The following is a 25,361-nucleotide window of genomic DNA, read 5'->3' as shown; positions in this document are numbered from 1 at the left end:
CCCATCTCACAGGAGGCTCAGTATGCAGACTCACTCGTTCAGCTCCCCGCAGATTTGAATCCTGTCATGGCTGCCCACTGCCTTTTTAGGTGCACTCCCCTTCATAGTTCCTCCTCCACCAGCCTTTCTACTGGTTTACCACAGTTGCATGTCCATGGAGAAGAACCTACTAGGGGCGATGTACTAGTGTTTCTGGGTATACACCGAGGGTTACATCCTCCACCTGCTGAAACCGTTGATATCCTCATCAACCAGGATAAAACCATGTTGGTACATTAATCTAATCTAACAATTACCTCCTCTCTAGGCACACATCATTGGTACAGTGGAACCAATACTCCGGCACTTCCTACAGATTACATCTTTGTTACACCACATGGTTCTACAATTGACATGGCCTTCAATTTCTAGTGTTATTGGTACCACCCATTTAGCCGTACTAACCCAGGATATTTGTCAACACTCCTGTAGAATCGTGGTCAGTCTCATGGGAGGTCTAGTTTCCCTCTTGGGTTGTGATGATAATACTGTGGGTAGTACAGCTATCTACACTTCCTCCTCAAAGGACCACATAGTACCGGTGATTCGTGTTCTGCGGACCCTACACCTGAGGAGGACTCGTAGCTACCTATCACTGACTTTTTTTTCTTCAGCTTCACTGTCCTGTTCAATGGGACCCCCACGGGGGTTAATTCCTCTGTCTCAGGTCCCAACTCAATGATAACATCTCTTTCTCTGTCCTGCGGCCCTGGTTGTTGAGTTGGGAAACCCTGTAGAGGGGGAAGTTGGTCTTCCCTATTCTGGATATTGGATAGATGCCCTAAAATTCTCCCTCCTTGATATCCCTCATCCTGGTCTGGCTCTTCATCACTATCCTTCCTACAGTGGCTTAGTGGGCTAGTCCCAGGACCCTGTCCCCTGTTCAGTCGATCACTTCTCCTAGGTTGATTTGCTACTCCTGGAATAGTTTTTCTCAGGGCGTCGCAACTGACCTATTGGCAGAAAGTGAATCCTATGAAGGTTCTTCGCTGGCCCACTTCCTCGATATACTAGAAGTCTTTGCAGTTTTTCTACTATTAAGTCTCTGGTTTACAGTGATCCCTATTTTGTGTTTAACTGTTATCCTCAGATTTCGGTCTTGTACTTGTAGCTCTTGCCCATGTACTCTTTTGTCATAACGGCTCTTATTTCCTCAATTTATTCATATCAGCTGCAGTAGTGGCAAGCCTGTGTGCTTCTTGTAACTGTTCGCTGAGCTTCTATACATGCTGCATGTACGTAGTTGGGGATGTGCCATCTGCCGCCACTTCAAAACACAGGTCGATGGCTAATTGGGCATCTAGGCCAAACATCAGGTAATAGGGCGAATACTTCACCCGGTATGAAGCCAAAAGAATTAATCTTTCACTAATCCCATTGTTTTGTCTATGTCCAAATGGCCATGATCATTGTGTAGAGAACGTAGGACCACATGTCTATACTTGTAAGGAAGTAACAGTTACTTAGTTACCATGTGATGTGACTTCTTGGCAACTCTGAACATCCCCCCACTCTTAATTACCATGTTATTCCATTGTTTTACAAAGGTTTAACTTTCAGGGTGCCTTCTAATGACCGTCTGGGACGACTTCTGGTCCCTCAAGGCTGACCACATTTCTTTTAAACCTCCTTGAGATATATAGTGTGTGTGTGTGTGTGTGTGTGTATATGTGTGTATATATATATATATATATATATATATATATATGTATATGTATATGTATATGTATATATATATATATATATATATATATATATATATATATATATATATATATATATATGTATATATATGTGATATAATCTCACATATACACATTCAAACTGCTGAGAGCCTTTGGCCAAAACATGTAATGCATCGGCATATTCAGTCTCCCGGAATAAAATATGTATGACTGTCTTATCCTAACACCTATAACTGTTGCTTCCCACTGACGTTTGTTAGGATAAGAATTGAGATACTTCCTGGACATAGATGTTCAAATCTTAAGTGGGAGAAGATTCTATGAAACGGAGCAAAGAGGTGAGAAGGAGAGTGATAGGGAGAATTAGAGATACAGTACGTAACTATGTATATCCTACCAAGATTCTTTAATGCAGTCTGAATATAGATACGTGAAGCCTGAGATAAAAACGAGAAACTTGGAGACTATTCCTGAAGATTAAATAATGCTATTATTTTTTTCCGCAGATTTGTCATTAAAGCCAAGTGAATGCAAAAGTATTAAAATAATAATAAAAACAAATATCAGTTTCTTTTGTGTAAACATGGTGCATCAAGGGTAAAAAGTTGAAGCAAATGTTTTTCACGATCATTTTAAGCCATTTTTTTTTTTTTTATAACTTCAAGTTTATTGAATTTTTCAATACAGATAGTATCGTGATACAGGTAACTTGAACATTCAATGTATTACATCCATATACGATACATATAGTCTCTCCCTTAGGCACTTACAGTACACATAGAGGTGTATAACTTCCTTAATACCAGCCGGTATGTTTAGGCAATTTAAACTTAGGGGCAAAAGAAAAGAAAATAAGGGGGGGAAGGAGCGGGGAGGGGGCCTGCTCTCTTTTCTTTCGCCTTGACGTGAGTGGCTAGGCCGCTGTGTTCACTGTGTTTACTACCCACGCGGTTCATGCTATGTGTGTGTGAGATGTACAATCAGCCAGGTATCTCAGTCTAGTTCGCCCTCTTTGATTGAGAATGCTTTTGGGACTATCATTGCCAAATTGTGGCTACCTCTACCCCCGGGATATGTCTGTGCCAGCCAAGGCATCCAGACTTTTAGATATTTGTTGCCAGTGTCATTAACTAAACTGGTTAATTTTTCCATCTGGCATATGTACCATAATCTATTCCGAATCTTGGGGATATTTGGGATCTCCGGTTGTTTCCACATAGCTGCGATCTCGCACCTCGTAGCTGTTGCAAAATGAGCAACCAATTTATTTCCAGTTTTAGAGAGGCCCGGCCATGGTCTATTCAAGAGGAACAGCCACGGGTCCGGGGGAATTGTGAGGTCAAAAATCCTCTGGATTCAATGTCTAATTTCTTCCCGTAAGGGTGAGATCCGAGGTCAAGACCACAGCATGTGTAACAGGTCAGCCGATTCTCCACACTGTTTAGGGCACAGCGGGGAGTATCCAGGGACAAACCTTGATAATTTTAGTGGGGTGAGGTACCATCTCATCAATACTTCATATGCATTCTCCTTCAAAGTAGTGCAGATGGAACTCTTAGATGTGGCCTCTAGTATGACCGACCATTCGTCCTCTCCTAAGTCCGTTTCCCACCTAATTTTGTATGCCAGCTTTTGCTGTTGTTGTGAACTCCCAGAACCGACCACTTCTCCATATATCTGCGATGTAAGTCCCCGTGTGTCTGTTTCTGTCAGACAGAGCTTTTCAAATGTGGTTAGGGGCGAGTAGGGAACGCTTTAATCTGGAGGTAACGGAAGAATTCGGAATGTGGGATATTTTTCTCGGATCTGATTTGTTCAAATTAATTAATCTTATTTGGTATTCCCTCCAGATCTCTTATCCTATGATATCCGTATTTTTTCCAGTGCCCTGCGGCGCTTTCTGCTAGTCCTGGTGCAAAGTTGGGGTTGCCCCATAACGGGGACATCAAGGAGTGTTTGGAGGTCAAGGCGTGTTTAAATTTAGTGGTCTCCCAAACCGACAACGAGTTAGCCACCGATGAGAGCGGCCGATCAGCCCATTTAACGGCTGTTTTAGGTAGCCACAGCAAATTGTCTAACTCCAGTGGGGAGCAAGCCCTCTTTTCTAGATCCACCCATCTTTTCAATGCTGGGTTGGTCTGCCATTGTGTGAGTTGACACAATTGCGCCGCTTTATAGTAAGATACCAGGCAAGGTACCGCTAGGCCCCCTGTCCGCGTGGTTTTTTTCATAATTGTCTTATTTACTCTCGGTTTCTTTCCTCCCCATATAAACTCGGAGATGTCAGACTGAAGTGAGAGTATGTCCTTCAGTCTAAGTGGCACAGGTAGAGTCTGGAACAAGTATAGGATACGGAGGAGGACATTCATCTTTACACTATGTATCCTGCCTATCCAGGAGATCTTGTAGGGCATCCACTTTCTCAAATCCTCTTTCAGTGTCTTAATCAGTTTGGGGTAATTAGCTTCGTAGATGCCTCTATAATCTTTGGTGATGTGGACTCCTAGATACTTAATATGTTTTGGTTGCCAATTAAAATTAAAGTTCAGACTCAGTAGTTTTTCGGTTTCTTTTGGGAGGCTAATATTCAGGGCCTCGGATTTGGTTTGGTTTATTTTGAATCCTGATATTCTATTGAATTTATCCAACAGGTCAAATAGGTTCGGTAGAGAGGTAAGAGGTCTAGTGATCAACAGTATATCGTCCGCGTACAGGGCAACCTTATGGGATTGTGAATGCAAAGTAATCCCTGATATATTCGGGTTGTTACGGATCTGCGCTGCCAGGGGCTCCATACATAGGGCGAATAATAGGGGAGATAATGGGCACCCCTGTCGTGTGCCACTTTTAATTTGGAATATATTTGATGGGAAGCCCTGATGGAGGACCCTGGCAGCGGGGCCAGAGTATAGCGCTAATATCGCCTCACTCACCCTCTCCCCGAAGCCGAATGCCCCAAGCGTCTGTTTTAGGTAGGGCCAGTCAATCCTGTCAAACGCTTTTTCTGCATCCAGACTCAACATCATAACTTGTAATTTCTTATAATTGGCTATTTATAACAGATCAATGATTCGTCGGGTGTTGTCCGCAGCTTGTCTACCCATAATAAAGCCAACTTGATCTGGATGGATGTGTCTGGGCAGGATATGACTTAATCTATTTGCCAGTAATTTGGCGTAAATTTTAATATCCGTATTGATTAGGGAGATTGGCCGATAACTTTTGCAGTCCTGCGGATCCTTTCCTGGTTTATAGATTAATGAGATAGACGCCTGGAGCATCTGCTCCGGGAATGGGGCTCCTGCTAACACAGCATTGAACATTCGGAGCAGCCATGGGGCTAAGTTCTTGGTGAACTTCTTGTAATACTGCCCCAAGAAGCCATCAGGGCCCGGGGCCTTTGAAAGCTTGAGGTTAGTGATGACCTGGGTAAGTTCTTCCAATGTGAAATCAGCCTCTAATACCCCTCTATCCAGCTCACTCAGCCCCGTCAGGTTGGAACCTGCTAGAAAATCGTCCACGGCCCTTGTGGTTTTGGAATTATCTGCCACTTTCTCTCCATTATATAAAATTTCGCAGAATGATTTAAATTCCTCGACTATGCTTTTTGGATTAGATGTGGAGGTACCGTTCTTCAAGCGGACCGCCTGTATATTATAATTGGACAGTCTAGTGTTTAGTTTACGCGCTAGCATGGTATCAGGCCTGTTTGCTTTTTCGTAGAATTTCCTCCGTGACCAACTAAGAGATTTGTCGGCCTGAGAGACCATCAAAAGATTGAGTTCAATTTTGCTATTCTTTATCTCCTATAAGACCCCTGGGTCTAGTTTCTGTTTATGCATTGACGTAAGAGAATGTAATTTTGCTTGGAGGGCTGAGATCTTATTATTGCGCTCTCTCTTCCTACGGGCTTCAATGCCAATTAAAGTGCCCATTATGGTTGCCTTATGGGCCTCCCAGAGGGTGAGATTTGAGCTCACCGAACCATAGTTAGTCGCAAAGAATTGATCGATCTCCTTGCCAACTGAGCCACAAATGTCTGGGATTTTGAGAAGTGACTCATTTAGCTTCCAGTTTGCACCAGGCCTATCAGAACGAATTTGATTGCACCTCAGCTCTATAGGCGCGTTGTCCGCCCATGAAATGTCATGGATCTCCGCATGAGCGACCCAGGGGACCAGTCTACTAGAAATGAAGAAGTAGTCGATTCTACTGTAAGCATTGTGACGGTGGGAGTAGAAAGAATAGTTTTTTCAGTGGGGTGGAGTTCCCTCCAAATGTCAACTAGCTGATTTTTTTAAAGACCTGCCTTTAAGGTATCTAATACCTTCTTCCGACAATTTCTGGCTATGCCAGTCCTGTCCAGTTTTGGGTTTAGAGTTAGGTTAAAGTCTCCTGCGAGTATAATATGTCCTTTGGCCACCTGGTTCAATTTCTGGAAAAATTCTCTAAAGAAGTCGTGACTTTGCTCACATATATCGAGGCTAAAGTTGATTGTTCTTGTATAGTTCCCACTACGATCAGAAATCTGCCTTCGCTATCTCTCTTGAGCGTTTCTAAAGTGAATGGGACCCGATTTATGAAAAATAATGCCGACCCCTCTTTTTTCCGCAGCTGACGCTAAGTAGAATTGCGAAAATTGTCTATCCAAGTATTTGGGTGAACTGCTGCGGCTAAAATGGGTTTCCTGGACTAGTAGAATATCGGCCTGTTTCCTTTTATAATCCGTGAATGCTGCTTTCCTTTTCGTCTGGTTGTTAAACCCTTTTACATTGTTTGATAAAACATTCAAGGCCATTCACCTGGTTCTATATAGGGACTGCTTCCTATGCTGATACTATGTTTAAGTGTTCTATGTCTTAACCGTATGGCGGTGTGTGTGTAGGCTTTGATATATGTCTGCAGCGAGGTTTCACACAACCCCTGCGTGAGGGTAACCCGCGTCCCAGGGTGAGGAGTAGGTGGGGGCAGGGAGGGATGGGGCAGGGACAAAAAAGTACAAAAGAAAAAGGCAAAGAGCCGTGTCTGGGCAGATCCAGAGTCGGCTCTCTTGCACTACCTGTCGGACAGCCCTTGAATAGGGGGTAACCCAGCGTAACCCAGCGTTTTCGGGACTGTCCTCTATAGGGCTAAACGGCTCCCATGGACTACTTCCATGGGACACCACCTGAGGCGCCGGCGAACAACCAGGGTTAGTTCGCACCAGCAGTGTTCCATGTGAGTGGAATGCGATGTATTGTGGCACAATATATCAGTCTTTATTACAACTTGAAGAACTGGGTGATTTGTCCGACTTGACTTAACTTAGCTTCGGCTCCGCGGACGCGTCCCGGTGCCCGAAGACCCCCTCCCGACCGGAGGCACGCCGTCCCCACTGTTAGTGCTTCTTGTCCGTTCTTGCACGGGGGATATACTCTCCTCCCCCCTCCACATCTAGTGGAGCAGAGTGTCGTGGAGGCCTGCGGCCCGGGTAGGCAGATGTCTGGATGTACAGGATCTCCTCGAGAGCATCTCCGAGCACCCCGACACGCCGCCAGCCGACTGCTGTGATGACACAGTGACCCTATAACGAAACAGAACATGCAACTATAACGACATACTATAACTTGAACAAGCGTAAAAATCAGGGATTGAACCCTAAAAAACTGATGCTACAACAATGCAGTTATTGTGGATATATATAGAGAGGACAGAGTGTGAACACCGCAGCAACAAAATTGACATCTAATAATTCCATAGAAAGACCTCCATTATGAACCCATAAACCTAGATGGGGGGCTTTAGTAGCACGACTGGTAGAAGTGTAACGGAGCCCTACCTAGACAGCGCCCCAGAGTAAGTCACGATTCCAGCTACTGCTAGCCTCACCTGCATCTGGTCAAAACGAAGTGTTGTCTCAGCCGGTAAACATCATCCGCTGAACTGTGAAGCTGCCGGGTGCTGCTGGAGAAAAAAGCTGCTGCTGTTGCTGTAATCGGTGGCGTGCTCCTGCTCGTGGTAAGTATAAAATGGTAAGTGAAAAAAACGGCGGTCACGCGTCAGAGTTTCACAGTTATGTGGATGTTCTTTTTCTTTTTGATGTAATTAAAGTATTTTAGTTTTTATGCGCCTGGTTGGAGTTTTTTCAGAGGAGCAGTGACCGCCGTTTTTTTCACTTACCATTTTATAACTTGAACAGTTTGGATAAACATAACATGATCCGGACCATATTGAAAAAGCAGTACCCCTATCCCTCCCCCCCTGTAATCCTGTGTGTCTTTCTGGCCGTTCCAGAGTATCTGCTGAGACTGCCCCTACCCCCTTTGTTACTTGCCATTGAACCCTCTGGGGTTTAATACTTATCCCCTGCTGGCTCCCCAGAGCGCTATCTGGTCTAAACTGCTGTGATCGCTGCCTGGCCTATCTGGGCTAGGGCCGGAGATGCGCGGGGGTACCCCTGTTAACAAAGCCTATCCTTAGGTTAGATGGTGGGGACCTTATTGTGGAGGGTGCACGGGGTCTATCTAGCCCTCTGTCTGCTCCCCGCTCCTTCCTGAGTGCTCTCGGCGTCTCGCTCCCCCCTCACATCCGGCCCCGTACACCTCTCCCCCAGCCCTGCATTGCCGTCCCAGTGGCTATGGCCCCGCAGCGCTCCGTCCTCCGGAAGTTCTCCGTGACCCGGAAGTCCCATGTTAAGCGGAAGTGCTTGGTTGTTGCAGCTCCTCCGATGCATTGCTGGGCTGTTCACCGGTCTGCTGCGCCTCCTCTCTCTTCGCGCCTTCAGCCTGCTTTCTCGCCCTCGACGTCACTGAGGATCCCTGAAGATGGCTGCCGTCGTCTCCATCCTGCAGTTCTCGGAGATGACCACCAGGGGGGGGGGGGCATGTATTTTCTTCTATGGCCGGCCATTTTAACATGGAGAGGGGAATGGGGTACGGTTCCCTTTAACTGCTTCCGATTCCAGATGAGGAGGCTGAGAGGGACCGGGGCTGGGGGATTTTTGTAGTAGACCCAGCTTTTTAAGGAAGACGTCGCCATCTTCTACTCTTCGCAGGGTATTCACCACCCCGTTTTTAACTACTGGGAGGGCGAACGGGAACAGCCACCTATACCTTACTCCCTTGTCTTGTAAGATTTTTGTAACCGGCCCCAGATTGCATCTTCTTGAGAGGGTAGCTGGAGATAGATCCTCGTAGATCTGGAGTTTGATACCCTCAAACTCCATGACTCTCGATTCCCTGACTATCCGACAGACAGAATCCTTTATTTTGTAATTGTGGAAGCGGACAATTATATCGCGCGGGGGGTCTCCTGCCTGTGGCTTCGATCGCAAGGCCCTATGGCACCTGTCAAGGTGCAAGTCCTGTGCTGTTTTGTCAGGCAGGAGGTGTTCCAGCCACTTCTGCACATATTCCTCAGGGTCGTTCACAGCCTCTGGGACCCCCCGAATGCGAACATTGTTTCGTCGATCGCGATTTTCCGCATCTTCTTGTTTGTCCGTGATGTCGCGGATCTTGTCCTGCAATTGGGCAACCACTTTATTAGTCTGTTGGAGGGCCCTCGTGTTAACGTCCATTTTGGTTTCCAATGCTCCGGTCCGTTCACCCAGGCCGTCCAAATCCCTCCATAAGTCCCACAGCTCTCTGCGGAAGAACTGCTTCATTTCTCCGCAGAATTCTCTGAGGTCCTTCCTGGTGACCAGCTCCTGGTCATCAGCTCTCGGTGCCGGTCTGTCAGCCTCCGGGTCATGCAGCATCGCCAGAGCAGGGGGTTCGATGTCGCTTGCCGCTGCTGAGGGGTTTTTATTGAAGTAGGTGGTGACAGAGGGGTCTTTCTGCTTTGATTTAGCCTTTGTCGGCATCTCTGGGTATTCCGATCAATATGTATGTCGGGATGCTGCTTGTGGGGTCACTTGAAGCGCCACTTTTTATTGAAAATTAAGCCGGTGCGAGCCGAGCTAGTAACCTAGACTTCCATACACTCTGGCTTCGCGCATGCGCCTCAAGCCATTTTTACAAGAGAGATGAAGAATAAAGAGAATACTGTTTATCTAAGTGTTTGAATGATTTTGAATAGGTAAAGAAGTTCTAATTATGCTGTGTGGAATTGTTTACTTGCTTGTACTTTTATGGATCACGTTTGTTAGTCCAAGAGGTCTTGTGCTGAATACCTCCAGGCATTGAAGAATATTCAAATACTTTGATGGTCATTAGCAATAGAAGTGAAATTAAAATGTTTCACAGTAGTATATGAGGCTGAAAGATAGACCTATGTCCATTAAGTGCCGCTTGTGTGATGGAACAGTCATTCTTTTTGTAATTTCATCGACTATTCCCAACATCAAATACTGAAAATGCACCGTGTTAGATCCAACTTTTTCTGAGTTTTGACTATGAATGTTATCAGAGCTAACCAGTTTGGGCTGTCATTAATTTCTGCCTCATGCTAAAGCAGTTTCATTATGCTTCAATGTTATACTCACACTTTTGTTTCCTGAACATGTACATATTTATAAAGCTGTAATGTTAAGGAAAAGTTGGAGCATAAATAATTGCATTGGATTTAATTGCAGCGATGGAAAAAATCAAGGGTCCCCTGCACCTAAAACTTTGCCCCAGGAGCGTATGCTGTGGCTCATTGCTGACTGACCTGTCGGTCACCACTGTGACCGTCAACAGCGCTTCCTATCCTGCTTTGCTAGCACAACATCAAATTACGATAGGATGCACTGTGATCGGTCTCGCAGTGACTGTCAGGTCACTCACAGCTTCAAGGGGTTGGGGAGGGAGTGAGGCGGTGTTCTCCGGAGGACTGCACATCCCTGCTCCTAATTATGACAGTGTCAGAGGCAGGAATTCAGACAGTGTGGCAGGGGGAAACAGTCAGGGCCGTTTTATACATTAGGCCGACTAGGCACAGTGACTAGGGCCTACGAACCTTTTAGGGCCTACAATATTTCACTTGAAAAAATACCTAAACAAAAAAAATCACAAAATAAGAGAAAACAACTCATTTTAATTTAAAATGCCTTCGAAGTATTGATACCTTTAAATATCGAAACAAATGTATCGATGCCAAATAACGCTAGTATCGAAAAACAAGCAAACGATGACATTAGCATAAAAATGAGTAAAAATATCGGGGGCACAGGCCTCTATAAATAAAAGTGCCTAGGGCCTACGAAGCTCCTAAAACGGCCCTGGAAACAATGTATGTATGTATGTATGTATGTATGTATGTATGTGCACGTGCACGTGTAAATATTACACGTGCATATGCATGTGTATATACAACACGAATATGTACGTACGTATATATTCGTACTGTATATACATGCATATGCACATGTGTAATATTTACATTTTTCACCATCCCTGTTTTAATGTAACACCTAGCCTGTCTGAATATGCACTTATGCTCAGTATGTGTGCAATGCAAGACATGCTTGTTTAAGAGCCTGGACTGCTTTCTGCAGCGTTCATTAATACAGCTGTATATTTTTTTGACAAAATCTTCTATTACAGAAGGTTGCCGGTCTTTTAACATTATTGCCTGCTTTTAATATTTCTTCTCAGCTTAGTCAATCTACAGTACGTAATACTTCTGACAGCACAGACATTAAGGCCTTGTAATTCTGAATAGGTCTTTGCTAATTCTAAATAGTATCCCATAGTAACCCAATATGTAGGAAAATCAGTGTTTTGTAGTGACTCTTCTTTTACTTCTGTATTACTACCCTAACTCTGAGTCATTATGAGTTTTCCATCCTGTACGCTCTTTGGTTCTCAATATCCCTGCCCAGGGGTGGATAACAATAATAAAAATAAAAAAACAACGTAGTTTTAGGAGCCAGAGCTTTGCCCCGGTCGTGTGAGAGACACACACACACTGACTGACATACTCACACAATCTCCCCCCTCCATCCAGCCCCAAGTTATGAGAATGAGGGGGGGGCAGTCATCGAAGGTTCCCTCCCCGCCACCCCCACTTATGCCTCGCTCCTGCCGCTTTACCCCGCAGTTCTCTGCTCCCGTCGGTGTCCTTTACTCTATGCCTCAATTCCTACTTTGTCCTCTGCTCCCACGCCTCGCTCCCGCTGTGTCCTCCTCTTGTTCCTAGCTCCCGCTGACCCTGCAGCATAGTCCTCATTGACCTACCTATCCTCCTTAAAGGTCCCGCTGTTGTTGGTCATAGTGACTGACATGTCTGTCAGCACTGTGCTGCAGAGCTGGCAGAAGCGAGGTATGATAGGGGGACAGCGGTGAACGAGGGGGGTACAACTCTAGCACCAGAAGTGAACTTGGTCAGCTGAGATATTTCCACCCCTGGCTTTACCCTTTTCTGAAGATGGTCACTTTAAAAACCATGATTGGGTGAACGAATGATATTGGGTTATATTGACAAAACTACAGTAACTTTTTGCATGCTTTTAATTTCACTGAGGCATTGTGTGGCATTGGTTTGCTTTTTAAGGTTACATGAATGAAGGTATAAATCATAGCTCTGCTTTACTATCAAGTTTCCAGCTGAGAATTTTAATTCGCATTTGATTATTTTTACATGTGGGCACCACTTGATTTGATCAGAAACGTACTCTAGATCAAGGGAGCGCAAACTTTTTTATTTTGCTGCGCCCCCTCTGCCTGTGCTGGTCCGGTGGTGCGCCCCTTACGTCGCGCTGCATCAAATGACGACGTGGGGTCGTGTGATGTCACGTGACCCACGGAGTCATTTGACGTCACGTTACCATCACGTGACCCACGGGGTCATTTGACGCAGTGTTGCTATGGTCACGCATCACGCGTCCTGAGGCCGGCAGAACCGCGGTATGTAGAAGTTGCCGAAGCCTCGCACGGTCCCCCTCTGCATGTAATTGAAATGCCTTGGGGGAGAGCGTGGGACCTCTGCAACCGCCCGCGCCCCCCCCAGAAAAATCTCCCGGTTCCCTGGGGGCGCACTTCCCAGTTTGCACACCGCTGATCTAGATTACTCGCTGTTCTTTATGCCATGGATGCTCCTGCCTAACCCTACATCTCAACTCTCGTACTGTTTTACATCTGTCAAATTGTACAAGGTTCACAAACCTTGTCTCCATTTTGTAATCCCACAGTGTTCCCTTTATTTCATTATTATTGTATCTGAATTAAATATGACGAGAGCAAATAAAGAATGGTCAGTGTTCATATCCAAAATGCACGCATTCCTTTGCGATTTTGCTCTCCATTTTAAAGTAAGCATTGATGGATATATCTGCTGCTCCTGTGCAGACATATATAGAGCTAAACCAGAAATGTATTTAGATATAATCAGAGAAGTCACAAGGTTATGCCCAGCAGAGATGTTTCTGATAGCGGGCCCGTGGTATCAGTTGCATTGACATCCTTCCAACCGGTGCCCCAGGCAAAACCTAAAGTTTTGCCTTTAGAGCATATCAAATGGTTAAATTCAATTTCAAGCTTCCAGTGCTATACAAGTGAGGTCAAACAAAGTCAAAATGAAAGAGATCTCCGTTTTTCCCCTGAGTCTTTCAAATCGGATCAGGAATCTTTAAAATATTCCTTCAGCCCGGGCATGGTGCAGTTTGTCAGGATGATCGCGCCGCAAAGAGAAGCCTGAATTTTTTCCCCTTGCAATGTTCAGTAGAATGTTGTTTGAAGAATTTATTAGGTCTCAATGAAAACAACATTGTACCTTGGGTCCTCTATAAGAAATGGGATTAGGTTGGAGGAGTTAAGACAAAAATGTAATAATAATAATAAATAATAGATATAGAAAAAAAATGGCAAAGCAAAACCACACAGAGTAGCAAGTGGGTTGATACAATATCTTCTCATCCAATACTTCAATTTACACTCTGCTTTTAAATTTGCTACGTGTGGTCACTGTTAATGTTCTTAAGCTAGTTTAACATCTGGAACTAAACAAATGTCATATTAACCCCTGCAATTTCTTGCATTGAATGGGTCTTGGTACATATTGAATGTTCACCCTTATCTGAGCCGCCTTCATGTGAATAAAGCGTGTAGCTGATTTAACTTGTTATGCGGAAATGAATTCCAGCTGCTCTTCTGGATAACTCATTCTGCAGGCTTGATGAAAAGTAAACAAAGTAAAACTGAGCTATTAGGAATTAAACCAAACCGAACAATGAAAAGCTTATTTTTTGAGCCATCTATATTATTTTTCTGTTGTCTAAATTTACTTAGCACCAACAGCCATCGACATAGCCAAAGGGTAGGCTTGTTCAATTAATGGTAGAATTTAAAAGATCAATTGAATACTTCTCTTAGGGGTAGAAAAGAATGGTTCTGTGTTTATATGACACAACTTCCATAAATGACTTTTTTTTGAGTAGTAGTTCTGACCTGCCAAGGCCACAGAAAACAATGACTACTTTTTACGAGAGATGTAAGAGATGATCTTTCTCACCTCCTTCATAATCTTGTAATCAGTAAGTGGTAAGCAAAGACAACGGACTGGTTATATAGTGACAAATGACCGTTTCTTGGCTACAAAATTGAAACATACTCTGTGGTATGCTGTTGATTAAATCAAGTGGTGCATCTGTCTTGCCAAAGACAAGTTATCCATTCTGAAAAAGAAACTTCTGTCGTGTCCTACTGTAGACTTTATTTCTGACCTATATTTCTGGAACCCATATCACATAAGTGTAGAAACTTATTGTTAAAAGCAAGAACACACTTAATAGTAATAATGCAATTGATTTGTTATGTACATATGTAAGCTTTTTCCTAGTAAGAAATCGATTCTGAATGTTGCAGCGCGTTTCCTGCCAGCAGGGGTCCTAGGGTATTTGGTAGCAGGAAATACACAAAGGCTGAGTAGAATACTGCCTTTTTGAAGTGGGTGGAACCAGTTTGAATCCTAGTATAAGCTTCTTGTGACTTAGGGCAAGTCACATTTTCTCATCAAGATTAGATCATAAGCTTTCATACGCATTTAGTGTTATAGGAGAAAACAAATGTGTATTAATTGGAATATTGTTATTTTGTTTTCCCTCTTTGGCAGTCTGCCATCTTTAATTTCCAGAGCCTGCTGACAGTGATTCTTCTGCTGATCTGTACCTGTGCTTACCTCCGAGCAATGGTTCCCAATCTACTCGACAAAAATAAAACTGGGTAGGTCCGCAAATATACAGATTATATATATATATATATATATATATATATATATATATATATATATATATATATATATATATATATATATATATATATATATATATATATATTGGTTTTTACATGTTGGAGAAAATCTGAGATTATAGGGAAATATGAAACTTTTACAGGGAGACATATGAAAACAACTGTGCAAAGTAACCTTAATATGACATAGTTGCAGTGTCTTATGGACCGTTGTATTATTTTCTCCTGACTTACATTATTCTGTATAAACTAATTTATATTCGTAGTGGAGAATTATTTTAGAGTACCATTTAGAGTACCATAAGGCTGCCTGAAATGTGCTAAACTTTGTGAAATATAGAGCTATGGGACACAAGCCTTTATTCTGTTTTGTTGCAAATGCCATGTTGGCCAGGTTCTAGAATCCTTTGATGTGAGGATGTTTGTATAATTACAATTTTTTTAACAAAAATACACTTGAAATAGTTGGCACACTACAGCTATTGGTTATATGATTTTACTAATACAGCGTGTGTTGCATATGCTTGGTTGCAGTTGAGCACACGAAACACTCTTGTTAGACCTCCTAAAATATGTCAAGATTTTACATGACAATGTCCTGGTAGCCTTATTGCTCCTGGAGATGTGTAGATTTGTGATCTAGATGCAATGGTAGACTTGGTGAGAAACATTTTATTTATGTGAATCTTTAAATTAAATATTTGTTATTTTAGTTTGTCCCGCTCAGTAGATATGGGCTAAGTTCTAAATGGAGCAGTTCCCCAATCTTCTGGGGGTTTTTTTTGTCATGCAGACGAAGCGGGGTGTCTCCGCAGCTAACCAACGTTAATTTCAGCTCCGGGAACCCCCTGCTTCCCAATATACCTACACCTGCAGGGGAAACAAAATGAAGGTCTAAATTGTCATGAGTTGCGGCTTCCTATTGGCCCACATGACACAGGGAATTTAAACCTCTATGACAGGCCTGCACAACTTGTAAAGCGAGAAGGGCCGAACTGCTCCAAGGAAAACAGATTTGGGCCGAACGGGTATCATCATCATCATCATCATCATCATCATCATCATCATCATATCTCCCCCAGCACCTCTCATCATCATCATCATCATCATCCTCATATCTCCTCCAGCACCTATCATCATCATCATCATCATCATCATCCTCATATCTCCTCCAGCACCCCTCATCAATCTCTCCCAGCACCCCTCATATCCTCATATCTCCCCCAGCACTCATCATCTTCATATATCTCCCCCAGCACCCCTCATCATCAACCTTTGCGAGACTCACCCTCTATCTCACACCCCCATCTCTCCCCCTCACCCATACACAATACTCCCCCTCCACATAACACACAATACCCCCCTGCAGACCACACACATCCCTCCCCCTGCAACTCACCCTCCCTGCACTTCCCCCCCTGCACCTCACCTCACTCTCCCCTCTGCACCTCACATCACCCTCCTGCACCTCACCTCACATCATCCCACTACACCTCCTCCCCTGCACCTCACCTCCCATCACTCTCGTCCCTGCACCTCACCTCACATCACCCCAATACACCTCCCCCCTACACCTCACCTCACTCACTCCCCTGCACATCACCTCCCCCCTCTGCACCTTACCTCACATCACTCCCCTGCACATCACCCCCCCCTGCACCTCACTCACTCCCCTGAACCTCACCTCCCCCCCTGCACGTCACATCACTCTCCCCCCTGCACCTCACCTCACATCACCCCACTACACCTCCCCCCCTGCACCTCACCTCCCCCCTCTGCTCCTCACCTCCCCCCCCTGCACCTCACCTCGCATCACTCCCCTGCACCTCACTTCCCCCCCTGCACCTCACCCCCCCCCCTGCACCTCACCTCCCCCCCTGCACCTCACCTCCCCCCCTGCACCTCACCTCCCCCCCTGCACCTCACCTCCCCCCCTGCACCTCACCTCCCCCCCCTGCACCTCACCTCCCCCCCCTGCACCTCACCTCCCCCCCTGCACCTCACCTCCCCCCCCTGCACCTCACCTCCCCCCCCTGCACCTCACCTCCCCCCCCTGCACATCACCTCCCCCCCTGCACCTCCCCCCCTGCACATCACCTCACTCCCCTGCACCTCACCTCCCCCCCTGCACCTCACTCCCCTGCACCTCCCCCCCCCCTGCACCTCACCTCACTCACTCCCCTGCACCTCCCCCACCCTTGCACCTCACCCCCCCCACCTGCACTTCACCTCCCCCCCCCCCCCCAAAGTCACCTCACGGCGGCAGGACTCGCACACTCGTGCAGTCCTGAGAGCAGGTTCGAGGAGGAGGAGGGAGCGGGCCGGTGAGCGGCTCGCGGCCAGGAGGGGGGGGGGAGCGGCTCGCGTCCAGGAGGGGGGGGGGGGGGAAGCGGCTCGCGGCCAGGAGGGGGGGGAAGCGGCTCGCGGCCAGGAGGGGGAGGGGAAGCGGCTCGCGGGCGGGAGAGGAGGGGGCAAGCGGGCTCGTGGGGGGGAGAGCAGGCTCAGGAGGGAGGAGGACGGGGAAAACCGCGGCCCGCGGGCCACGTGTTGTGCAGGCCTGCTCTATGAAATACCAGCAGCACCTTCTCCGGTGAGTATCTCTGGAAGTAGGGGGTCCCTGTAGACTCACTGCTTTCTAAGGGAGGGCAAAATAAAAACCCATATAGTGGGGTAAGTTCTCCATTATGAACTTATTTTTCCTTCTATCTTTTGTATCCATGCAGACCATGTCCTCTAATTACCCCCTGCTTTCTATGCATGAAAAAGGGGGCCCGGAGGGAACTGCTGCACAGAACTATTACATTGTGTCCTGTGTATTCCTTCGTTGGATTTCCCTGAAAGAATTGCACACTTTTCATTATTACAGTTTCCTGTTCAACTTCACTTTTTATTTTCTTACCATAAGACAGACAAATGTATATGTAATGATCAGTAATTGTTTCATTGAAAATAAACTTTAATACATGTTGATGAAAGTATGTTTTTTCTTATTGCTGGAGCAATAATAGGTAGTGAGGCATACAAGGCAGGAAGTCCAAATTCCAGGGCTTTTCCTGATTGCACTGTCCTTCGCTGTTTGTGCTGGAAGAGGTTGATTTTTCCATTTCTTATTATAAATCTCACACCTTTAATACATCTTTCATAAGGTGTTAAGCCATGTTTATGTCTGTTAAATGAGCTTCTTTGGATTGTCAGGTGGTTTCTGGTATGTAAGCCTACATATTGATCATGCATTGCATTTTTATCTTGAATTGCTTTAATATGTTGTCTGTGACCAGCAGGCACCATGAGTGTTATATTTCATATAACTGACCGTTTGTTTTTTCTTTAAATCATTTTCACACAAACCTTTTCATTTTTGCAGAATTCTTGGCATTTTTTGGAAGTGTGCAAGGATTGGTAAGTATCACATTGTCTTTTATTAATGCCATTAAGAAAATAAACTTTCTGCAACAAAAATCTGAAAGAAATTTAGGGCAAAGTTTGCAGTGTATAAATTATTTTAGTTTCGTAATGCCGTTTCCCTTTGGATTTTCTATACAATGTTCTTTTAAGCTCAACTAAAAGTTTTCAAAAAATAAACTGAAATACAAATCTAATTTTCAACCATGACGGGAAGGCGCAGGTATATGGTTTGCTCAAGACCATACTAAGGGGCAGATCCACAAAGCTCTGTGAGCCTTGTTAACCTAATGTTAACCTAAATTAATGTTTGGTTAAGTATAACGCCAATTCACTAAAGAAGTGAGTATTGCACTATTTTATTACAGTCCCAAGTGCTCTATCTGTAAATCTATATGTCCCCTCAAACCTCTCTCCAAATTACATGAGCATACCTTGGATACCTGGGAGATATGCTAATGGTGTATGCAAAGTATATTTAAATGACACCTCCTGAAATATTTTTTTTAAGACCTATACTGACAACCCTAAGGCCCCTTGTGATGATGGGGTTATTGGTGTCAGGCCTAACAGAATCAGACCACACCTTTGCTTTTCAGGGTAGCAGCTCTAGCATTGAACTATCTCAGATGCTGATTATCTCCACTGACACAGAATACTTTAGAGCTCCACTGCTCACACCTGGAAGTGGTCTGCTTTTAAAGGAAGCCAGGAGTCTCCACGTGTATGATTTAGCTACAGTTGTGAGCAGTGTAGCTCTAAAGAAAAGTATGCTTTGACAGTGACACCTCTGAGCATCTGAGGGAGTTCAATACTAGAGCCGCTGCCCTGAATAGCTGAGGTTGTGGGTTCTGATACTTTTTTGTGACTCGCACCAGTTCCCATTCATCTCAAGGAGCCTCCCCCTTACTCTACCAGATTTATCTTTTTAATCATGTCACTGAAGTAAGTACACTCTGGTGCTAGAAGGATTTGCCTCATTCAAGTTTGTTTTATACTGCAGATGAGTGTAATGATGACTGTGTGCAGCAGCTAATGTTAAGTAGGTGGTTATCTGATCTGCATAGGAGTTGTTAATAAGACCTCCATTGACTGAATTTGTTGTGTCTGTTAGGCCAGGTCCCCGCTGGTTACTGCAGCGCCTGCTGTGGCAGACGCTGCAGGGACAAGAGCTGCGCCGACAATCTCCTGCTCTCAAGAAAATTGAGATCAGGAGTTGCGACGGAGCGCTAATCCACGCCCCCCAGCGGTTCAGCCAATGAGGACGAACCTGCTGGGTGATGTCACGGCCGCCCCCCCACCCCCCTCCTGTTTTTACCCCTGCAGCTCTCTGCAGACCGGGGAATTCGGCTGCACGCGCCGACAGCCTGGAAGGCGCGCGTGCAGCGGAGCCGCAGCTTAATGCAGGCAAAGCAGTGCAAAGTACTTTGCATAAAAATGTTATGTAGAAATTGAGCTTTTTAGCTTTAAAGCAGCAATACTACATTCCCCCTTTTTTATTTTCTTATTTGTATATGTAAAGGATGACGTGTATAATTCTACAGTCTTACATAAGATGGCAATCGTTTAGTGCTCCTGTTCTAAGGCTACGCTTATAGTGACAGCGACGGTGACGTCAGACTGCGGTCGCTGGAAAAATCAAATTGAGATGACTTCCAGCAATCACGACCAAGCCGTCGCTACATCACATTGTGCCTACTATAAGCGCACGCAACGGCGGCAATGCATTTGTTTTGTCGTTGTCACTGGCACTATAAACCCAGCCTTAATCTGTAAAAATCCTGATTGTGTGACTAACATAATGGTTACTTCAGTCAGTGTAACTCAGCAGCTACAATGTATTCTTATATTACGAAGGTAACATTATCTATTGTTGCAGTTTAGAGCTCAAACTGCTGAGAATATTGGCAACAAATAATCACAAATAGGAAAGTGTTGCAAAAATCTTGCACTGCTGGGGAAGTGGGCTAAAGTCTGCTATAGAAATCAAAGGATGCTTTAACTCAGGGTGCACAAATTGGGGGGGTGGTGCTTACAGACGCCCCGCCCTCTTCCCCACAACATTTAAATAAAAGGCAGAGGGAGCACGCGAGGCCTCTGTAACTGCCTCTTACCTCCTCTCGGTGACACCGCGCCATGACGCCGCAGGGTCAAATGGCAACGATGTCGCGGGGTCAAATGATGCCGCTGATGCCGGAGAGAAGGTAACTGGGAAGAGCAGGCAGGAGGGGCGCAAAGAAAAAAGTTTGCGCACCCCTGCTTTAATTAATTAAAAATGGCATTAAGAGTTTGATCATAACAAAAAAATACAGCAAGTATTATCCAATACTACAGAACTTTGTGTGTTTTATTTTTTTTGTGTTTTCACTTCTATTTGATTTAGGTTACAGGTTACTTCTGCACTGAGTTTTAACTGCCTACTAAAATTATAACTGGTTGCTCCACTATAAAAACGTACTTTATTTCCTTGATTTTGGGTAACTTTGCTCTCGTTTGCTGAATCAAACATAATGAAAAGTATTGCAGATATTTTTATCTCCTCCGCGTTTCCTCCAGATGTATTATTTTGCAACATTTCCAGCTCCAAATCATTGTTGGAACTGATTTTCCACTCGCAATTCACTGGTGTCCTACTTTTTTGTGGCTAATAAATTGACTATTACAAAGCAAATTGCTTTGCTTTAGCAGTTGCAGCTAAATTTAAATCTTTGTTAGTGGGGATAGTGACATCAAACTAGTAAACTTCCACTAAAAATTACCGTCATTGTATGTAATTTATTGCAAACACTTTGACATTCATCATCTACAGTAACAGTAGATGGCACCTATTAGGTTATGTTGCAGCATAGCATTTTAAATGAGATCTAAATATACAACATAAAAGAAGAACTAGTGTCAATTTATTCATGCTTTAAACACAGCTGTACTTTTTAAAGCAACATTACTACTATTATTATTATTATTATTATTCTATAGGAATCTGCTGACCTTACTTTTTTTTAGCTGCTGTAGAAAGGTTATATACAGATGTATTGAGCCAAAGCCACATTTGCAAGCAGCTGCAGTCTCTTAGCACATCATGGCTACTGTGTTTCAAATAGAAATCAGAAGAAATGTTAAATATAAAGAATATATATGAACCAAACTTATTTTTTTTTCACTAACCTATACAGATCCATTTTGAATGTTCATATTAACAATGTTTTTTATTGCCAAGTAAAACAAACGTTTAAATAAATGGCCAAGTGTTGGTCTGTATTACACGATACCCATGTTTTCCAGACGAGACAGAAAATGTTTAGGTCTTTCCCTAATGATGGAGAACTGTATCATGCTTGTTATTGCTCTGACTGACATGCTATCTTTTACATGGCAGAAATGGATATATTTGACCCATTTTTTTTATATTGCATATTTCAAGGTGACCCTGCTGATGCCAAAAGCATATGGTCCCACAGCCCTTTGCAGCTTGGTCTTGTCTTGATTAATTAAAAAAAGGAATTCCTGTCTCAGTCCCCTTTTCATCATTGTTTCTTTACTTTAATATTCCTGCCACTTTAGGAAGAATGATTTACAAAACTTTTTTTTTCCTCGTCATATATTGACTCTGAATTTGCTATTTCTCTAAATCATATTAATTGTGACAATCTTTTTGTTCCAGGTGAGCGGAAAAGTCCATATGTTGCGGTATGCTGTGTGGTCATGGCCTTTAGTATTGTCTTCATGCAGTAGCCTTGGGAGAAAGTGACGTTTTTATGCCATCTTTTGGATTGGAGGATTTTTTGGAAACCATACAAACTGTATATATGTATTAAAAAAAAAAAAACCTTCACCAGTTTCATGCAATGAAATATTTAGTTAGCAAATATGTGCATTAATGGACCAAGGATCTCTCCCTCACAGGAAATAAAACATGTGTTTCAAAATCCAAAAAACTATTTAACAATGTTAAATTAGTTCAATGAATTAGTTCAAATACCTGCTCTTTCCTGTTATTGTGAAAAAAAAATTGTAGAAAGACATGGTACAGTATGTCATCCTAAATAAACCAGTGGTGTGAAAAGTATTTGTTGAGGAATTCTTAAAGGATTTTGAAGATAAAATCAATTATTTACATTTTCTTTTTTTATTCTTCACAAAAAAAAAACATTTGTGCCAGCTGGGCTGTTACTTGGTGTCATGATGGTCACTTGCATAATAAAGAACTGTACATTATGATTAATGTATAGTTGTGGAAATTCTATTACATTTGTTGTTTTGGTATTTGTATGTCATGCACTCTGAAAAATGGCCTTGGTATGTCTTGAATTACCACATAATACATCAAAATAAACAACTACAATTGTACTGTTTGATTCCTTTTATATAATTTCAGCATTGATGCAGAGATTAAACATCAGCAGTTGCTTGGTTGTTGAATTATTTGGAGTGTACTGGCCATGTATTGGCTGCTGTCCAGTTGCTGGATTTCTTCTTCACAAATGTGTTTCGAATTAAATCAGCAGAACAATGTTGAACACATCTCTGTTGAGTCTATGCGAACAAACTCCTAGTATATATGTGTGTAAGAGCTCTGTGATGACATGGGAATCATTTCAAGAAAACGTGTGATTTGTGGTGATACCTGCTCCCATTAAAATAAAGATTCTGGAAAAGAAACTTGGTAAATTCCCCCGCAATCCAACTGCAACATTATCTAGTATGTTTCATACGTCTTATGGGACCTTGGCAGGGGATATGGATCAGGCTTCAAATGTAGAGGACTTTTAAAACTTGCTTCTTTCTCTGTCTGGGAAAATCTACCCATGGGGATGGAGAGGCTCAAGCCCAAACTACCCATGTATTTTAAACTGCTTGCTCAAATTAAATCTACTGTATGTATGTTTGAGAGGAAAAAAAAAATCAGATTCCTTTTTTTTATTAACTTTTTTTCTTTAAGTTTTGTAAAATGAATAAAAACAAAACATCTTTCTGTGACTTTCCCCTCCTCGCCGCCCTACTCACAAACTCAATTGTGACATTGTTATGGTTTCTACAAAATTGGATATGAAATGTTACGTGCTTAAAAAAAAAAAAAAAGTATGTGCATATAATTATAATTTGAATGGTGCATTTTTATCCTACTATCTATCATTTGAAGCAGGGGGTCTATGAAGCTGAACCGTGTTATTTTCAGCTCTGGGACCCCTGCTTCCTGAGATACCTCGGAAGGGGGTGCCAGTAGCAGCTGAGACGGGACTATTAATGTGGCGGCTTTAAATGTCCTGCGGACCAATAGGAAATCCCCGTGTTACGCGGGACATTTTAATTTAATACCAGCACCCTCTTCTGAGGTAAGTATCTTGGGAAGCACCGAGTCCCCAGAGCTAAAATCAACGTGTTTGGGCTCCGGAGACCCCCTGCTTCACATAAATATATAATCTCATAAGGTGTCACCAGGAGTGCTCCTTTAAGAGTAGAACAAGCTTTCAAAACTTATACATCTTATGAATGAAGGTGTGTCTTCAAAAATATGACCCCACAGTTCAATGTTTGAAATTAAGTTTTTACACACTGCATCATATTAAATACTGGATAAGATTTTAAATTAAAATGTAAATTTGTGTTTTCTGTATAACTAGTATTCATAAATATAAATTAGTGTAATTTTATTTTGAGTAGCCGTGCTGTGGAAATAATATATTTTGGTATCTTATATAATAAAATATCTGTGCTGCATCAAATGCATTTTAGGCTGATGCATAGTAACTTCATTCTGCAAGCATCAACAATCACATTACATATCATACAATATCTTCTAGACCAGCGGTAGGCAAACTGGGGGGCACGCAAGATTGTTTAGGGGGGGCGCAGGAAACGCAGGCGATTTTGCCAGGAGCAGAGAAAAAAAGCTGTCTGTAGCTGCAATTTTTCTTTTGGCCATTAGGTGGCGATGTGCGACAACAGCATCTCCTTGCTTCTTGCATCAGCGTGTGTGACATGGGGAGAGGGGGTGAGTGTGAGACTGGGACATGGGGGGTGAGTGTGAGACTGGGACATGGGGGGGGTGAGTGAGGCAGACAATGGGGGTGAGTGTGAGACGGACATGGGGGGTGAGTGAGACTGGGACATAGGGACGGAGTGTGAGACGGACATGGGGAGGGGTGTGAGACTGGAACATGGGGAGGGGTGTGAGTGACATGGGGAGGGGGGGTGAGTGAGTGTGACATGGGGAGGGGGGTGAAAGCTACATGGGGAAGGGGGGTGAAAGAGATACATGGGGATGAGAGAGACACAGGAGGGAGGGAGAGTGCGAGAGACAATGGCTGGAAGGAGAGAGAGACACTGGGGGGGGGAGGGAGAGAGACACCAGGGGGAGGGAGAGAGACAGTAGGGGGAGGGAGAAAGAGACACTGGGGGGGGGAGGGAATGAGAGTGGGGGGAGGGAATGAGAGTGGGGGGAGACACTGAGGGGAGGGTTAGAGAGACTGGAGGGGGAGTGAGAAATACAGGGAGAGGAATAGACTGGGAGAGGGGTGAGAGGTTCTAATGTGGGAAGAGAGATTAATAATACAGCAGAAATGGGGACGCTATTAGACAAATATCATAATATTTATTATGTGATGTAATTTGTGTTATAAATACTTTTTTTGTAGACGCGTGGCGGGGGCGTTACAAAGCTGGTTCACCCTCGTTGGCTGAACCAGCTCACGTGCGCTGACGTCATGTGATTTTGATTACATCAGGCAGGGGGGGCCCGAGAAATTTCATGGATGAAAAGGTGGGCTCGGCATAAAAAGTTTGCTCACCCCTGTTATAGACAACACATTCCACACTCCCAAATCCTCTCTCCCTCTGGGGTCACCCCCTTATCCAGCATCCCAGACCTTATCATATTTTCCAGTAGTATGATTCAGAAATGAGTTAAGTTTCTCCATCACCTCATTAACTCTTCTAATAACCTCTCTTCTGGAGGGTGGGAGTGTTTTTTTTCCTTCTTTTTTTCCCTCCACGCAGCTGCTACAGTGCATCTAGCCGCAGTTAGAATATGCAGGATCAATTGAAATGTGTAGTGGTTCACATCTTCCATGGGTTTAGCCAGATTAATTAG

The 25,361-nt window shown here is 43.9% G+C and overlaps 1 protein-coding gene across 2 annotated transcripts in view; it reads left to right on the top strand.

The window, feature by feature from the left end:
- TMEM167A (transmembrane protein 167A) overlaps window positions 1-22,137 on the top strand; it is a 43,224-nt gene extending 21,087 nt beyond the window's left edge. Inside the window, exons 1-4 of one of the 2 annotated variants that reach the window (XM_075592539.1) lie at window positions 2,009-2,062; window positions 14,733-14,842; window positions 18,234-18,268; window positions 21,933-22,137. In XM_075592539.1, coding sequence (XP_075448654.1) covers window positions 2,045-2,062; window positions 14,733-14,842; window positions 18,234-18,268; window positions 21,933-22,003 — 234 coding nt within the window. In that variant the 5' untranslated portion in view covers window positions 2,009-2,044 and the 3' untranslated portion in view covers window positions 22,004-22,137. Of the gene's footprint in view, window positions 1-2,008; window positions 2,063-14,732; window positions 14,843-18,233; window positions 18,269-21,932 lie in introns of those variants that run through there. The other variant, XM_075592549.1, reaches the window with a different exon arrangement.
- The last annotated feature ends 3,224 nt before the right edge of the window (window positions 22,138-25,361 follow it).

This window comes from Ascaphus truei, chromosome 1 (genome assembly GCF_040206685.1).
Source record: "Ascaphus truei isolate aAscTru1 chromosome 1, aAscTru1.hap1, whole genome shotgun sequence".
Classification (NCBI taxonomy): domain Eukaryota; kingdom Metazoa; phylum Chordata; class Amphibia; order Anura; family Ascaphidae; genus Ascaphus; species Ascaphus truei.
This window is presented reverse-complemented; position numbering and strand designations above follow the sequence as displayed.